Source organism: Equus caballus, chromosome 10 (assembly GCF_041296265.1).
Source record: "Equus caballus isolate H_3958 breed thoroughbred chromosome 10, TB-T2T, whole genome shotgun sequence".
In the NCBI taxonomy this organism is placed as follows: Eukaryota; Metazoa; Chordata; class Mammalia; order Perissodactyla; family Equidae; genus Equus; species Equus caballus.
In genome coordinates, this window is record NC_091693.1 from 89563396 (window position 1) to 89579277 (window position 15882).

Sequence of the window (15882 nt, forward strand, 5' to 3'; positions counted from 1 at the left end):
AGCCCGTCGAACTCAGTGAAGTTCACACTCCAAACTGTGTCTCCTGCATTGGGCAGCTGCTGAAATCTCTGCTCAGCTCCTTTGCCTTCCAGCTGCTGGTTTCCGTCTGGCTCCTTTGGGTCTTATCCCACACATGCACATGTCAGGGGTCAGCCAAGAATCAAAGGGGAGTTATGTACACAGATTTGGGGCTCTCTCTGTGACTCCTTCATTTAGGTGGGATCACACTCAACTTCCTGGCAGCCTCAAACCGACTCCTCCAGCCAGTAAGACTGGGATTTTCTTCTTGAGTTCTCTCTGCCTCGTGCCCTGCAGAACAGGGCGTGCCCCCAAGGGAAAAGCCGCTGAAATGTGGCTCTTACCCAATAAGGTACCCTTCATCCAAGGATCAAAACCTCCCCAGTTTCTGACTACTTTTAGTCACACTTTAGGACATTCAAACTTTTTTTACAAGTGTTTTTCCGATGTTTATAATTGTTACTGGCAGGAGGAGAAGTGCAATAGAAGCTATTCCATCATTTCCAGAAGCCAGAACCTTGATGAGCAAAAGCAAATGTTAATGCACCCTAGTTTCCCAATTTTTTCCATTTTATGGTTTATGGTATTTTTAAGCCTTGTTTAAGAAATTCTTTCCTATCCCAAAGTCATAAGCACAGTTTGTATATTCTAAAAATATTTTTTGTAAAGTAATTTAAAAAATATTTTGGTCTTCAATTCACTTGGCTTTCACTTTTTGTGCATGGCTTAAAGTGGGGATGCAATTTTATTTTCTTTTTACAAGCAGATACACCAATTTCTCCAGCACCATGCCTGAAGAGCCATCGCTTCCGCTCTGGTTCATGAAGAGCACCGTGCCACGGATCCAGTCTCCTGCACACCTCAGTCTGTTCCGGCTCGCTCTCCCGTTCCAGTGTTCTACTTGTCTCTGCCGACACCCAGCCTGCAACGTCCCAACTATCGCATCTTCACAGGAAGTCTTGTATCTGGTAAGGCAAGTCCCTCAACCCTTCTTCTCCAAAACTGTTTTGCCTATTCTTGGCCTTTTATTTTTTCAAATAAATTTTAGAAGCAATTTGTCAAATTACACGGAAAGCCCTACTGGGGAGAATTAACACCTTTTAAGATATCAATCCTTCTCATCCATTCCCTTGGTATATTTTTCCATTCATTCAGGTCTTCTTTCATGTCTTTCTATAAACTTACATAAATTTCTCACCAAATTATATTTTGCCGTTATCTTATATATTATACTTAAAATAGCTTTTTAAAATTCTATTTTCTTACATTATATATTTTCATCTAATTTACCCCAACTTACTCTGCCATATTAAATGAATTTCATCAAACCTGTTCACTAAAGCTATAAATTCTAAAGTTTACTTTCGAATACGTAATCTAAAGGATTAACAACAATTTAACTCTCATTTGCAAACAATCTTTTATGTCATGGACTATCAAGCATCGTTTCCTGTATACTTACCAAGAAGCTCCATGGTCTCTACTTTCAGTGTCCATGAAATTAGAGTCCAAAAACATGTCTTTGTAGATTCGACCCACGAGGCAGTACACGTCGGAAGCCACCTGCCCTTCGCTCTGCACCAGCGGGATCATGATGTCAAGAGCCTTCGCTCTGTCTCCAGGGAGATTTCTCCTAAGGCAGGGGACGAAAATGGCATCATTTCAATCCAGATTACAGAAGCAAGAGAGGCCAGTCAGCTTATTAAAACCTATTTAACGCACTGATCCAAACAGTGAAGTTCGGCAGGGCAAAAACAACAATCGGATGTTGAGAGTCCTCTGTAAACCTCGGTCTGACACCTTCCATTCTTATCCTATTGCCTGTCTGCGGGGCCTAACGAGGATCTCTTCTGAAGTGCTTTTCTGATAATGGGGATGAACTTGTACGTAGCCATCCGTCGTCCTTCTGGTTTCCCTCCATTTACGTGCAGGTTCAAGCTGGTGGAGTGAGGTTAGGAATTTGCTCTGCAGCCTTGAATGGGGCAGAGTCAACGAATCCAAACAGGGACAAAACCCCGCCTGTAGGTTTCAATGGCTTTCACTCCAAAACACTGAGCAAACTCCTTCACAGCAATACCGACAAACCAACTTTAACCCAAGAGCCTAATTTCTAGGTGTAACCAATTAATTATGTAAGGAAGCGGCTTTACACGGCTCATTCTAAAGCAGCAAGTATGTATAGACTGTTCTTAAAACCAGATAAAAACTCTTCTAAGAGTTATTTCTTGGACCTTGAAAACATGCTAAGTGAAAGAAGCCAGTCAAAAAAAGACTACATATTGTGCGATTCCATTTACATGCAATGCCCAGAATAGCCCAAGCTACAGAGGCCAAAAGTCCGTCAGCGGCTCCATGGGTTTGGGGGATGTGCGAGGAGAAGGGAGCATAACTAATGGGTTGGGAGTTTCTTTTTGGGGTGACGAAAATGTTCTAAAATTTACTATGTTGGTGGTCACAAAACTCTGTTAATATATTAAAAACCATTGAATCGTACACTTAAATGGGTGAATTGTAAGGTATATGAATTATATTTCAATAAAGCATTTATGAAAAAAAAGTTATTTCTATTCTCAACTACTACTTTAAATCTTTCTGTCCATGAAATTCCTTTTTTGCTTTGTCCTAAATACCCTGAGTTTAGAATAATGCTCCATACAAATACGCCCCTCAATTCATTATATTCTATTTTAGGAAAGGTAAAGATGAAACACAGATAAAGAAAACTATAAGAGGCTCTTAAGGACTTTCACTTTTCATTTCAAAATAGAATCTAGTCCATTCCATCTTTCAAAAAGAACTCATTTGAAAATCCATTGGAGCAGGTAAGCTCTGGAGGTCTCATTTCATTCTGTCACATCTAAAGAAAAAGATGTTTAATGAATGGGGAGAGAAAATATACTTTAGTTATACATTTACTGATAAAGTTAGCAAGCTCTATGGTTTGGGTGGATAAAGAAGGGAAGAAACAATCTCTGGTTGAACAGCATGCTGACTTTTTTCTTCATAGGCAGAGACAGGAGGACCCAGCGATGAGGAAGAGACCTCAGTGTCAGACAGATCTGGGTTTGAGCCTCGGTTTCATGACATGCTAACTATGAGCCTGGAAGGAAAGTCACTCAACCTTTCCAAGCTTCCGTTTCTCATCTGTGAAATAATCAAGCCTAAGTGACAATGGCAAGTGCTCAACAGACAAGATGTCCCTTCTCTTTTTCTTTTTATCATTCTCCACAGTTGTGTTAATTACTCATATATTCAACTCCGTACTACGGAAGAGAACAGCACAACTAAGCTGTGGACAGTTCAGAGCTTTAGGCCTCTCCACGGCCAGGGCAGGGATGGCCCTGGTGACGGTGCACGGAGGTGTGCGCCCTGACGTGGACAGAGGACAGAGGCAGGACTGGAAGCAGCAGCATCAGTCCTGGGCCTGGCAGATTCGTGGATACGTGACCTAAACTGTGGGCAACAGTCTTGATTATAATCAGGTGCATTCAGAACCATCCCAGTGAAAATATTCTCTAGTTAGGAATATTTTCACCCAGCTAAAACTACCCTTCCTCTACTTGGTTAATTTTTGTGTGAATAATCATTTAGTATTGAGCTTATTTGCTTGAAGATAACATCATATTCATGTAATATTTAAAAATCTAAAAAAATATAAATAGCAAACACAAACTTCGACAGAGAGGAAAAGGAATTTTAAGAATTTAAATATACAAACAGTGGGGGCCATTTTTTACTGACACAAAAATCAGCATGCATGCTTCCTATATTTATATGGTTGACATAGAAATATTAATGTTACTTTCTAACAGGGAGTGGTTGCAATGCTACAGCACAAAGATACCCCAGAAAGAATAAGTGGGTTAAAAAATCCCATGTTGGCACATCGTGGAGGGGAACTACTTCTGCTCACCTGTTCAGAGCGAACGCATAATGGAAATTCACGTGGTGATGGGAGGCCAGGTCAAAGGTGGGCAGCTTTTCCAGTGTCTCCACCAGCTTCACAATCGAGTCGTAGTCCTTTCAAGCAAGAGGAGAATCAGAGAGAGTTAAACCCCTCGGAGAAAGTTCTGACAACAAAACACCCCTTGATGCCCAGATTCCTGAATCTGAGAAGAGTATTAAAAAGAGAACGAGAACCCATGGAACGCTCTGAAGAAACTGTTTGTTTTTAAAATTAGGAGTCTGGATTACATGGATAAAAACATTAGAAATACAGAGTTTCCACATCCGACCCCAAAACAAAACCACCTAGCATGATAATGCTATATTGTCTAAATATAGTGGTTTACTTCCCCATGGAGCCAGATTCTGTTACGCAGTGTCCCTTCAATTACTTTCAGGGAAATAGTTTCCAAAATGTCGAGGATGAGAGCATTGACTGAATGTCTGTTATAAGTAGCAGAATGATTCTGTGTCAACGTGAGTAAGCTACTCTTGTCATGGGCTCCCACATGCCACACGTCTCCACATGTGTGAGTCTCTGTCCTCTGCATGAAGCTTTACTTGGGTCGGAAAGGCTGGGAATAAGAAACTGGAAGTCGCTTAAATTTTACTGTAAAAGCCTAACAGCAAATCCCCAACTTAGAGAGGATTTCATTCTACTTACCATATTTTTTAAATTTTAAGACATGCCAATAAAAATAATATGATGTTAGTGTGTTTTACATTATATATTTTAAAAGTTATTTTTATAATTAATCAACTGCATATTTCTCGCTTCTGACCAGTAAGGTTGAGCACCAACAATTCCAAGCAATACAATTTCAAGGAGTAAGAGATATGTCCAGAAAGCTCTAAAAATTTCTGCTATTTGCCAAAATAAAGCTTTCATTCATTGACCGACAGGTGGGCATGAGGCTAACAGAACAGAACAGACTGTCAACGGGTTAGCTATGCATGAAGATATTTCTTTTTGTTCTTTTAGTGGAAAAAGTCAGACCTTTAACATACCAGTCTTTCACAACCAGTGATGGGTAACTCATATGAGTTTTTTTCATTCATCATAAAATCTCAAAATGGAAAGCTTAGGAGCGTCAATCAAAAATTACATGCAGTAACAGGACTGACTTATTCACTAACTGAAATTCGATGTCCATTCTCCCTCACTCTTCCAACACACTACATCACAAAGACTTTAAGCATCTCTCACCTGGATATCTCTGTAGGAAAGCAACAGATTGATGACAATGTCTGCTGTCAAGACTTCAATATTATCTACTCGCTGACGAATTCTTGCCAATTCAGCTGCCAGTTCTTTACCAGTGTATAAATTACGAGCTTTCCTGATATCATTGAGTATAGATTCCCGGAAATACTGGCTGGCGGGAAAACACACATTTCTAAGAGTTAAAACTAGAAAGGATTTCAATGAAGAGCAACAATTTTATATGAAAATGAATTGACATTTGCAGCATTAGTAGTTTTCAATTCACTAAAATGCACAGAGTGAACCTCACATATCCAGCATTATTTAAAAATTTGGTGGGAGTCCTATATTTCTTTTAACACTCTGCCTTGCTTCAGAAAGAAATAAAGGTAAAGATACTCCCCGTCAATGAATTTGCCAAGAACTTGCAATGTACTACTTAAAACGCCAATAAATAAATTGTGTGCCTATGATTTTAACATAACAGGACCTGTACTCTCTAACTCAGCATCATCATTTATTAACATAAATGACTGTTCCTAACTAAAATATAATAATGCTTTCAGCAATTTTTCCAGAGTTCTTGCTCATACACTAAAGTCCCTGGACATTTATTCAGATGATGTTTCTGTACTTAATTTGAATGTTTTTTTGCTCTACCATCATTATAATGTAGTTAGCAGTTTTTTGGAGGTTTTTTTTTTTTTTTTTAATGTTATGATAGATTACAACCTTGTGAGATTTCAGTTGTACATTTTTGTTAGTCATGTTGTGGGTACACCACTTCCCCCTTTGTGCCCTCCCCCCACCCCCCCTTTTCCCTGGTAACCACCGATCAGATCTCCTTATCAATATACTAACTTCCACCTATGAGTGGAGTCATATAGAGTTCGTCTTTCTCTGACTGGCTTATTTCGCTTAACATAATACCCTCGAGGTCTATCCACGTTGCTATGAATGGGCCAATTTTGTCTTTTTTTTATGGCTGAGTAGTATTCCATTGTGTATATATACCACATCATCTTTATCCAATCATCAGTTTCTGGGCATGTAGGTTGGTTCCACATCTTGGCTATTGTAAATAATGCTGCGATGAACACAGGGGTGCAACGGACTCTTGAGATTTCTGATTTCAGGTTCTTAGGATAGATACCCAGTAATGGGATGGCTGGGTCATAGGGTATTTCTATTTTTAACTTTTTGAGAAATCTTTTTGGAGGTTTTTTTTGCTGATTTCAAGTTATGCTGTGAAGAAAGTGAAGAAAATGCAACATGTGGACTATGTGGCATCCATTTTATACACTTAGAGGATATTATACATGTTTTCCCCTGGTTCTTAGCTGTGCAGAATAGCTAAGAAATACTCCATAAAATGCACAAAGAAATGAAGTAGAATAACACTTCATTATCATCACCAAACGGCCTTCTTAGACTTTACCTGGAACTTGCTTGTGCCACCTTCAGAAGCTGAATGAAACGATCCACAAGAGGTAAGCAGATGGGCCCAAGGAGCAGCTCGAAGTTGGGCTGCATGAGCTCCGTGAGCCCCTTCATGAAGCTGCTGTCGCAGCAGTACACCTTGTTGTGCGGCGTGATCATGTAGGGGACGAACGTGTAGTTCCCGGTGCACATCTGTGGGAGGGAAGGCACAGCACGCGGTGAGCCGCCTGCGGACTCCACGCCAACTCAGCCCAAGTCGTACCTCACTGAGTCATTTCCAATAACAGTCCTGAGTGGGAGGGGAAATCTCGTTTTTCATTTATGACCCACGAAAATGGAAATTTATTCCAATTTCTTTAATTGCTTACTTCAAATAATTAGGACTTGCAGATGATCCAAAAAACAGAATGGCACAGTTCCAATCAATCAATTAAATACTGATACACCATCTCTCAGGGTTAAGTGCCATGATAGACGCTGTAGGAAAAACACAGTTTAAAACTCGGCCTCTGGCCTTCAGGGAATGTAGACCTGAGTCACAGAGATAGAGCGTAACTATATGAAATTACTAAGAGCTGACAAGTAAGGGATGCCCCAGTGGCAGGCAACATGGTCAGGGAGGCCAGAACAAAGCTGCTGCGCGCCAGACAACTCTGTCTCAGTCAACGGCTCCATCAACCTCCCATTTACTAAAACTGAGACCCAGAAGTTACCCTTCCATTTCCTTCACATCCATGTCCTAACAGAGTCCTGTCTAGTCTACCGCCAAAACAAATCTCAAATTTGTCTGTTTTCCTCCATCTTCTTGCCAGCACATTAGTCCATGCCATCAACGCTGTACTTGGCCCTCAGCTGCTCTCTCTGCTTCCACCCCCCCCTCCAGTCTAGCTCAGTGTGCCTGTCACCTCCTAACGAAGCCAAGGGAGGGGACACTAGTGCAGGCAAAAGTAGAGCTGGGAAGAAGAAAGGGGGAACTGGATGGCACACTGCTGAGTAGGCATGCCTGACCGGAGCTTAGGGCTCAAGGAGGGGAGCCAAATGCAAAGCTGAGGATTTTAAACTACAGACGCTGGGCAGTGGGGATCCCAGAACAACTCAGACCAGGACAAACATAACCAAAGCTGTGCACGGATGGTCTGGGCAGATAGCAGGATGGATGGAAAGAGCTGAAGAAAATAGGCAGGAAGCTTCAGAGCACGACCAGACAGGCAGAGGCAGTGATGGACAAACGCGCTCCATGTTGAAGAGAAAGAACCATCTAGAACCAGCAACTGGTTACAGACACTGAGAGAGGGGAAGGAGGAGGAATCAGAGGCGACTCCACAGTCTTACACGGGGCTACCTAAAAAAGAATGGGATCATTAAAAAAGCAAGAATTCGGAAAGCAAAATCACATTCAATCATGAATGAGTTATACTCAGGTCAGACAAGGAATCAAACACAACCTGACCTCCAGTTAAAATATGAGAAGAACGTCAAGAAGCTGACAGCAGATTTGCGGGGCGCAGAGGGGTACGTCTACTTGTAGAGAGGCTGGGATCTCGGGGGAGCAAGACACTGAAGGGAAAGTATCCAAAAGAGAGTTAGAAATATGGGATTGGAACATAAAAGAGATCCAAGCCAAACAGAGAGCCAGGAACTAACTGGTGTGGTTGAATGTAAGGACATGGGAGAGACTCAAAGGGAAAACCAGAGAGAAAGAGGAAAGCAGAGGGCTGGAAACTGGAATGAGACACATGGAAACTCCACTTATCTCTGTTCCAGGGAGCAGGGAGTCCAGGTTACGGCTCCTGGCCCTATCGGCCTTACGGAGAACAGCAACCACCCCCTCACCCCCAGGACTAAACAAATGAGGGCAAACGTTTATTCAGCGCCTCCGTGTGCCACGGAACAAATGGTCACACGTTCTCAACAACCCGCGGAGGAAGGTGCGACTGACCCCATGTCACAGTTGGGACTCAGGTGAAGTTCACAGAGGTCATGCAGCTGGTCTGTGCTGTGTTTGGGACTCCAGCCCAGGGCATGCCCTTCTCTAGAAGGTATGCACTATTGCGAGGGGTCGGGCACCTTCCTGAGTGGCCTTTAAATGCTGGCACACCAACCCTGTGCCTCAGGTCACCTTCCACGGACCCTGCACGAGCCAAGTCACTGCCTCACAGCAAAGGGACGAGAAGTCCCAAACGCCCGTACAGCCAGACTTCATTATGCCGGGCGCAGTGTTCTTTGAGGTCCTTGCTGGAAGTCAGATCAGGAAGCGGACACTGGACCTGACTTCCACTGAGAGCACGAGGAGAAGTGCCAGAGGATGAGATCTGATTTCCCATCCAGGACATCAACTTGCTCCCTCTCAAGATCTCTTTCGTGGAACCAGAATTGGAAGCTCAGTCAGGAAGGCAGAGAACAAGCACGGCCTGCCTCTAAAATGTCACGGAGACCCCAAAGCACCGATCCAGTCCTTTCACCCAGGCCGCCGTCCAGGCAGAGAGAAAGCCAAGGCCACTGAGAGCTTGCTTTCCGAAGCTTCTGGGGTTTAAACTGATGGGGTGCAGAAGACCAAGAGAACCAAACAGCCCTGTCTGAGATAAGCGCTCCGACTCGGAATTACGAAAGAAAGTGTTCTCCATCTTCTGAGTCGCACAAGAACAAACAGACGAAGAGCCAATAAGCCAGAAAAGCGTATCAGAGTTTCGGAATATTCTGCCGCTGCTGCTGGATGAAGCTCTGTACCCTCAGAAGCCTTAACACCACGTGTATTTGTGTCTAAGGCATGAAATATAATACATTATTTATTGAAATACTGGGCACTGGGGAATAATGCATCTGCATAAAACTCATCTGGAAGAGAATGACTCTCAGATGTCTGGGTGTGTGCTGAGTGGTGGAGGGAGAGAGAGGAAAACGAGAGTCCTGCCGAGACCACGGAAAAGCGGATTCCTGCAACGGTCTTCTTCAAACCACATGGATTATGGCTTCAGAATCCTTGCTGAAAACCCAGCAGGGTAAGGTTTTCCTAAGTTCCTGCACCCTTGCACTTTTTAGGGTCTCTTCCCTGTGCCTCTGAGGCAATAAATATTTGTTTCAATTTCCCATTGCTGATGTCCAGACAAAGGGGAGGACGGTGCTGGGCAGGAGGCGCGTGGATGCTGCGAGGCCTGAGGCCAGAGACGGCCGGGGCGGGCAGCAGGAGAGAGGGTGAGGGGCTGTGAGATGCTGTGCTTCTGAAAAGACACTGACTGCTGAGAAAGGCACGTTTTCAAAATGATGAAAACTAATAACAGGGGAACGTTTATTTCCCAAGTTGGTTCACGTGTAACTTAGAGTATTACTGCAACTTCCCCAGAATCTAAAATAACTAATAATCCAAAGCAAATAAAAACCACCACTGTGTGATCAGGAGGACACCTCAGGGCAACAACTGCCGTGTACGAATAAGACACTAATTCCAAAATATTTAAACCTGCTTCTTGAGGCGGAAGACCACATTTCCTTATACTTCAAAACACGAAGGCCTGGTCATCAAGTGAGAGCGCTCATCTCTGGCCCATGTCTGTTTTCACGGCTATACAAACCCGCAGCTCAGAATCTAGTCTTATTCTATCTAATTATCTTCACTGTTTCCTTTTTAAATAATGCGAATTCCATTTTTCAATTTTTAAAAACTACATCAAGGTGAATATAAGTGCATGTCGAAAATGAATTGTGCTTCTGGGAAGAGATGCCCTCAGCATTCACACACATTGAATTACACGCTCGAAACACTCAGCCTGCGGTCAGGACACCCAGCAGCTTAAGCAGCAGCTTCCTCGGGTCAACGAGAGACCTGCTCATAACACGCAGTATCTGCTCAGCTCATAAACCTGCTTTTCCACGTGTGAAGCCGTCACAGGGCAAGACTGGCTCTTTCCTGCCAGTCAGGTCTCAGAAGACGCCGCCTCCTCTGAAAGACCCTCTGTGACCACTGGACATCACGGCCACCCTCTCTTCAGCACGTCGCCTCTGGGAACTTTCTAATTTGTCTGTTTGTTTATTTGGTTACTCTCTCCCCCAACTAGACTCTGGCCCTTCTCACTTGTCTTCTCAGCGGACAGTTACGAATGTGGCTGCTTCCACTTTCAACCTCCAGGCGAATCCCTCATGGCACCAAGCCCAGAGCCCGGCTCCCAGACGTGTCTGATCAATATTCCTTTGATAAAATCTGCTACACTGAACTGATGCATGAAGCCACAACTGCTCACTTCCTGAACGGACGTGAAGGATGAATTTATAAGGGCAACATTACCTCTGCTGCCCTGAGTCTCGGACCTGGTGAAATCTTAGCCGTAAGTTTCAAAATTTCTGACCTAATTGTACTTACAAGCCTACCATCTGAAATGCAATCACATGCAGGGCTTTATCGAGGATGTTATTTCCACTCTAAGTGACAGAGACACATTCTTTAAGGTTGTAAGCGCTGGCCTACTTTCCCAAATGAAAAATACAACCTTTGGCATAACAAGGCTGATTCTACTATGTAATTTTTCTTCATGCATCTTTAAAATTTTAAGTTTATGTTTATCACTTTTCAACTTCTGTTTAATTCTGTGTGAAGGGCAGGAATTCTGTATTGTGGCCTCAAAGGCAAACTACAAGACTTAGGAACTTAAATCAATCTCAGTAGAGAGAGATAGAGATATGTTTACACACGTCTCTCTGTGTGTGTATATCTATAATCTGCATATATATAGTGTATACACAGACACACAGTGTACAGACACAATATATACATATAGATACAGGTATCTACTTACGTATAGATACACATACACACACATACATACACATCTGTGTGCACCTGTGTGTGTATGTTACTTTAGGGCCACTCATAATGACACAAAACTGGATCTACTATGGAAAAGTTTTTTCCAAAACATAATTACATACAGAAAAAAACAGTATCCGTGTCATCTCCCAATATTATAAACTTTCACTATAAAGGAATATTTAGATACAATAACCCATATTTATATTGATATGTCAGAAACTCTAAAGAGGAAAAACAGACAAAAATTAATAATTTGTGGAGATTTTAAAAACCCAGAGATTTGCTGATGGAAAAGAAAAGATAAAAAAAACTTTCTGGAAAGGTTAAGTAAAATACTCACAGTATTCTTCTGGAAAATGATTTCCTGAAAACAAGAGAAAAGAAAAAAGTAAGGCAGAAGTTAATACAAAATTAAGTCATTCCAGTAATTAACGGAACTATTCTAAGTAGAAAATTTGTATTAACAATTTTATCCTTTATTATTAGCAGTCAGAAATTTCAGGAAGTGTAGAATAAATTTCTGCATCTGAGAAGTTTACAGTCTGATGGAGGAGACAGGAAAGCACAAAAGTATCATATACAGTTTAAGGAAAACAGCACAAACATGTAAAACCCAAACCTGAATAATCTAAACATTTCTGCAGAATATGCATGTGCAGCTTATCTTACCAGCCCCAATCTTTTGGAAAAGGGTAAAACCAGCTTGCTTTCCCTAAGTACAGCCTCACTGGTGCCCTGGGAGGGGACCAGGCAGCATGTGCCTCCTGGGCAGCTGGAAATAAAGGGTACTGGCTATGCATCACAGGGGGCAATCCACACACAGATGACAGGACACCTGACAGTAAAGAGTCATAAACACTGTTTATCTGTTGTTCAATAAGACGTGGAATGTGATAAATACACTGCAGGCAGTGTCCCCGTCTTCTAGGTCGTGAGGACTAAATGAAGTCTTGCAAACAACACAGCTACACAGTGTCAGGCGCAGAGAAAGCTCTCAATAAAGCTGGCTGTCATCATTACTATTCCTACACAGGAAAGTGACGAGAGACATGGAAGAGACAACAGAGAAAAGCCTGTGCTATAAAGGCTCCACTGACGGGGTTGGGGGTCATGATTTTGGAAAATAGAAATGGGATGGTGTATTGGACAAGATGGCATGTATGTTGTCACGGAAACAGGAAACGTAATGCATTCGTGGAGCCTCCAGGAGGGTCCATCTGGCTCAGAAGAGGAGCAAGATCTGGCAGGTAAGTGCGGGGTGATGCGACGCCCAGCCGACGGCCCATTCTTCATCCCAGGATTGACAGGGTCAAGGGGAACCAAGGATAGCCTTGGCTTAGGGCAGTATGTAGGATGTGACAGATGAGTAAACAGAAATCTAGAGAGGAAGGAACTGTGACGAGTAATTTTGAGAGCCATAAAGATGTACTTAAAATACTAAAAGAGACCCTTCAATACCTCACAATCTTGCAGATGACAAAAGACACACACACACACGGAAAAAGAAGCATTCTTAGCCTGAACGCACATGCATGTACGCGCACACATGCCACGACAGCAAGGGCTGGGCCCTCTAAGAGAAAGGAGATGTTACTGGAGATTGAGAAGTTTGTGAAGATCAGCAGAAGGTGGAACTGGATGAGCCAAGGAGGACAGACACATCCTCCAAAGGAAGAGCTGGGAGGGGTCCAGGCCAGAGTTCTAGGAACAGCAAAGGCCCATTTAGGGAACAACAAATACTCTCATGGGGACTAAAGAGGACAGCCCGCTGGGAGAAGCACCGAAGAGAGAGTTCAAGAGGTATTTGAAAAAGATCTTGAATCGAATCATTGCACTAAAGCAGAAAGCTCATCTTGGCACATACTGATACTAAGATTAGAGAGTCATCTGGAGGCTTATTGAAGAAGGGGCGTTTGGCGGTCCAGGCGTCTGTGAAGGTGGGTGCTCCCCACAAAGAAGCATCAGCACAACTGGACACTGTTCGTAACAGCAGAGGCTGGGACAGCGTACGTCTGTCCACCAGGACACAAACTATAAACTCCACATGCCGGACACAGCACAGCCGGACAGAGAACAAGGAAGCTCTCTGTGTAGTGACATGGACAGAGCTCCAAGATGCCGCTAAGTGAGAGAAGGCAGAGCACAGGATGGGTTTTACCCCATGCTCCTATTTATGTACAAAAGAAAATTCTAATTTGTACATTTGCATATAGGATATAAAGAAACTAATAACACCCTATAGTCTAAAGATATAAAAAGACAGTGTTGCTAATGGAGAGGGAGATAGCTGGGGGACAGGACGGGACCGGAGAGTGGCTTTTCACTCGATGGCCTTTCACACTTTAAAACTTTTCTATCAGGTGAATGTCTTACCTAAGAAAGACAAATAAATACAAGGCCAATCTGTTAACCTTTTAAAAGCTCTACTTAGCTGGTGGTATTTAGTCCTGGAGGGCAAAAGCATTTAGGTGGCTACTGCAAACGTCCAGGGACGTCAAAAAAAGGGCCTGCACAATGGGGGCTCCTGGCGGAAGGGCAATCACGACAGAGGAGTGACACTGTGGGGGGGCTCGAACGGGGCCTTCACACAGGCATCTCACAGGGGCTGATGCGCCTCACACACACACTCTCATGCACACACACACACTCACACAATGCTTCATGAAAACCTTGTGGGAAAATGTCAGATAATCACAAAGCCAGGAACACGCCATGCAGAATTTTCCCAACTTGATTTACGTGGCCTCTCTCCGAAGCAGCAAGCCACACCCTTTCAGACACTGCTCTCTGTTGATAGGAATATCCTTCGCTCTTCCTTCTAAGCAACAAGGAAAAGCCCGTCTATTCACCTTGCACCACACAGCATCCTCGTACGTCCTTATTTTTGCCATCATTAACCCTCGTGCAGATGTCTGTGACAGCGCTGCGTGGACTGCACTGCAAATGTTTCCTCATGATTCTCCACCCTACATCAGGAGCTCCTTGGATGGAAGGCCCATATTTTGTTCATATTTGTATCCCCACTGATTGCCTAGTAAATGGCATGGCAAATAGTAGCTACTCAATAAAAGCATGAATAGATGAGTAAGTTAACGAATGTATAAAATACGGAACTATGAATTAGGGTAGACAAACGTTAAGTTTGGCTCTGCTCTGGCCAGCCATGTGCCATCTCCTCTCTCTCTAATGTCACACGAAAGAGGCTGGATTGAGCAATTGCTGGTCTCTTCCAATTCTGTATTCTACCATCTGCTTTTGACTAAAGGCCCATCAGAGTCAGAATTGTCCTTGTGCCACTGGGAGGAGAGATGCCCCCATGCCCAGCATGGCAGCTCCTCGGCCATCATCTCTCTTTTGTGACCAGGCACAGAAATGGAAGTGGTAGGAAAGGGAGCTGTAGTGAGCACTGCTGCTGCTGCTGGCTTACAGCCAACGGGCTCCGTCGTCCTGAAGAACGGCTCCTCAACGTAATCTTTCATTCCAGGTGACGCCTGCATTATGGAACTATATTAAAATCACCCCTACAGCAAGCTACTGAATTCTTACAGTTGCATAGAAGCTAAGTGGATACAAATTGTCCTCTTGAAGGAGAGACAGTATACTCAGTTTATGACATAACCTTAAATGAGGCATCAACTTTAAACAAAAAAGGGACTATTTGCATTTAAACTCAGCACACATAAAGAGCAAACAGGACCTTGACAGACATCTAACTACTGAGGTGGGATAGTAAAAAAGGAGGAAGGGGAAAAAAATTAAGATACAACTGCCATATTTCACATCCCTTCATGGAAACCTCTCATGTAAAGTGCCCAGAAATAAAAAGATAAAAACCAACATGAACTCCAGTGAGAAGTTTCTGAAGACACCTTCCTCCACTACAACCTCACACTTGTCTGGAGCCTTCAGGGGGCTTCTGGTCCCCAGATGTACCAGAAACATCCAAAAAACATTTTTTCAATATTTCAGTACCCTTTGAACCAACCAGGGAAGCAAGAAAAAAGAGACCATCTGTCTAGTCTCTTCCCAAGGGAGGGCAGAGACAACTTTTGATAGCTATTTGGGACAATATCATTTTGAAGGGGTCATTTTAAGGATAAATGAACGGAGTATCTCCAAAATTGAAAAGTGTTTGTGCCTAAAATTTGGGTGATTACAGCCAGGGGAAGGAAGTGGGAACAGCTGGTGTGGGGCTGTCAAGTCAATCGACTCAGGGCAGGAGAAGCGGAACTCAGCCACCAGGGCCTCAGTTTCCTGAAATGACCACAGCAGCTGGCAGTTTCTGGCCAGGGAAAGAAGAGCACGGTCCCCTGATGACCTGCTGGGTCTTCCCGTCCAATCCCTCTTTCGGTCCCAGTGGGACTTGGCGAGTTTTCCACTGCAGCTGGGAAAAAGAAGGATATTTCTTGTACGCCCCAGCTCTAGCCTCTTTACCTAATATCAGTGCTTCAAAGCGAAATGAGGAAACATCAGC

General features: G+C 43.4%; 1 protein-coding gene across 5 annotated transcripts in view; it reads right to left on the reverse strand.

Annotated features, from left to right (window-relative positions):
• MAP3K5 (mitogen-activated protein kinase kinase kinase 5) overlaps positions 1-15882 on the reverse strand; it is a 180551-nt gene that overhangs the window by 100199 nt on the left and 64470 nt on the right. For all 5 annotated transcript variants that reach the window (XM_023651182.2, XM_023651183.2, XM_070225547.1 and 2 more), the window contains 5 exons: positions 11749-11772; positions 6606-6799; positions 5171-5339; positions 3932-4038; positions 1481-1651 (listed from right to left, as the gene is read on the reverse strand). In XM_023651182.2, the coding sequence (XP_023506950.2) occupies positions 1481-1651; positions 3932-4038; positions 5171-5339; positions 6606-6799; positions 11749-11772 (665 nt within the window). The remainder of the gene's footprint in view (positions 1-1480; positions 1652-3931; positions 4039-5170; positions 5340-6605; positions 6800-11748; positions 11773-15882) is intronic.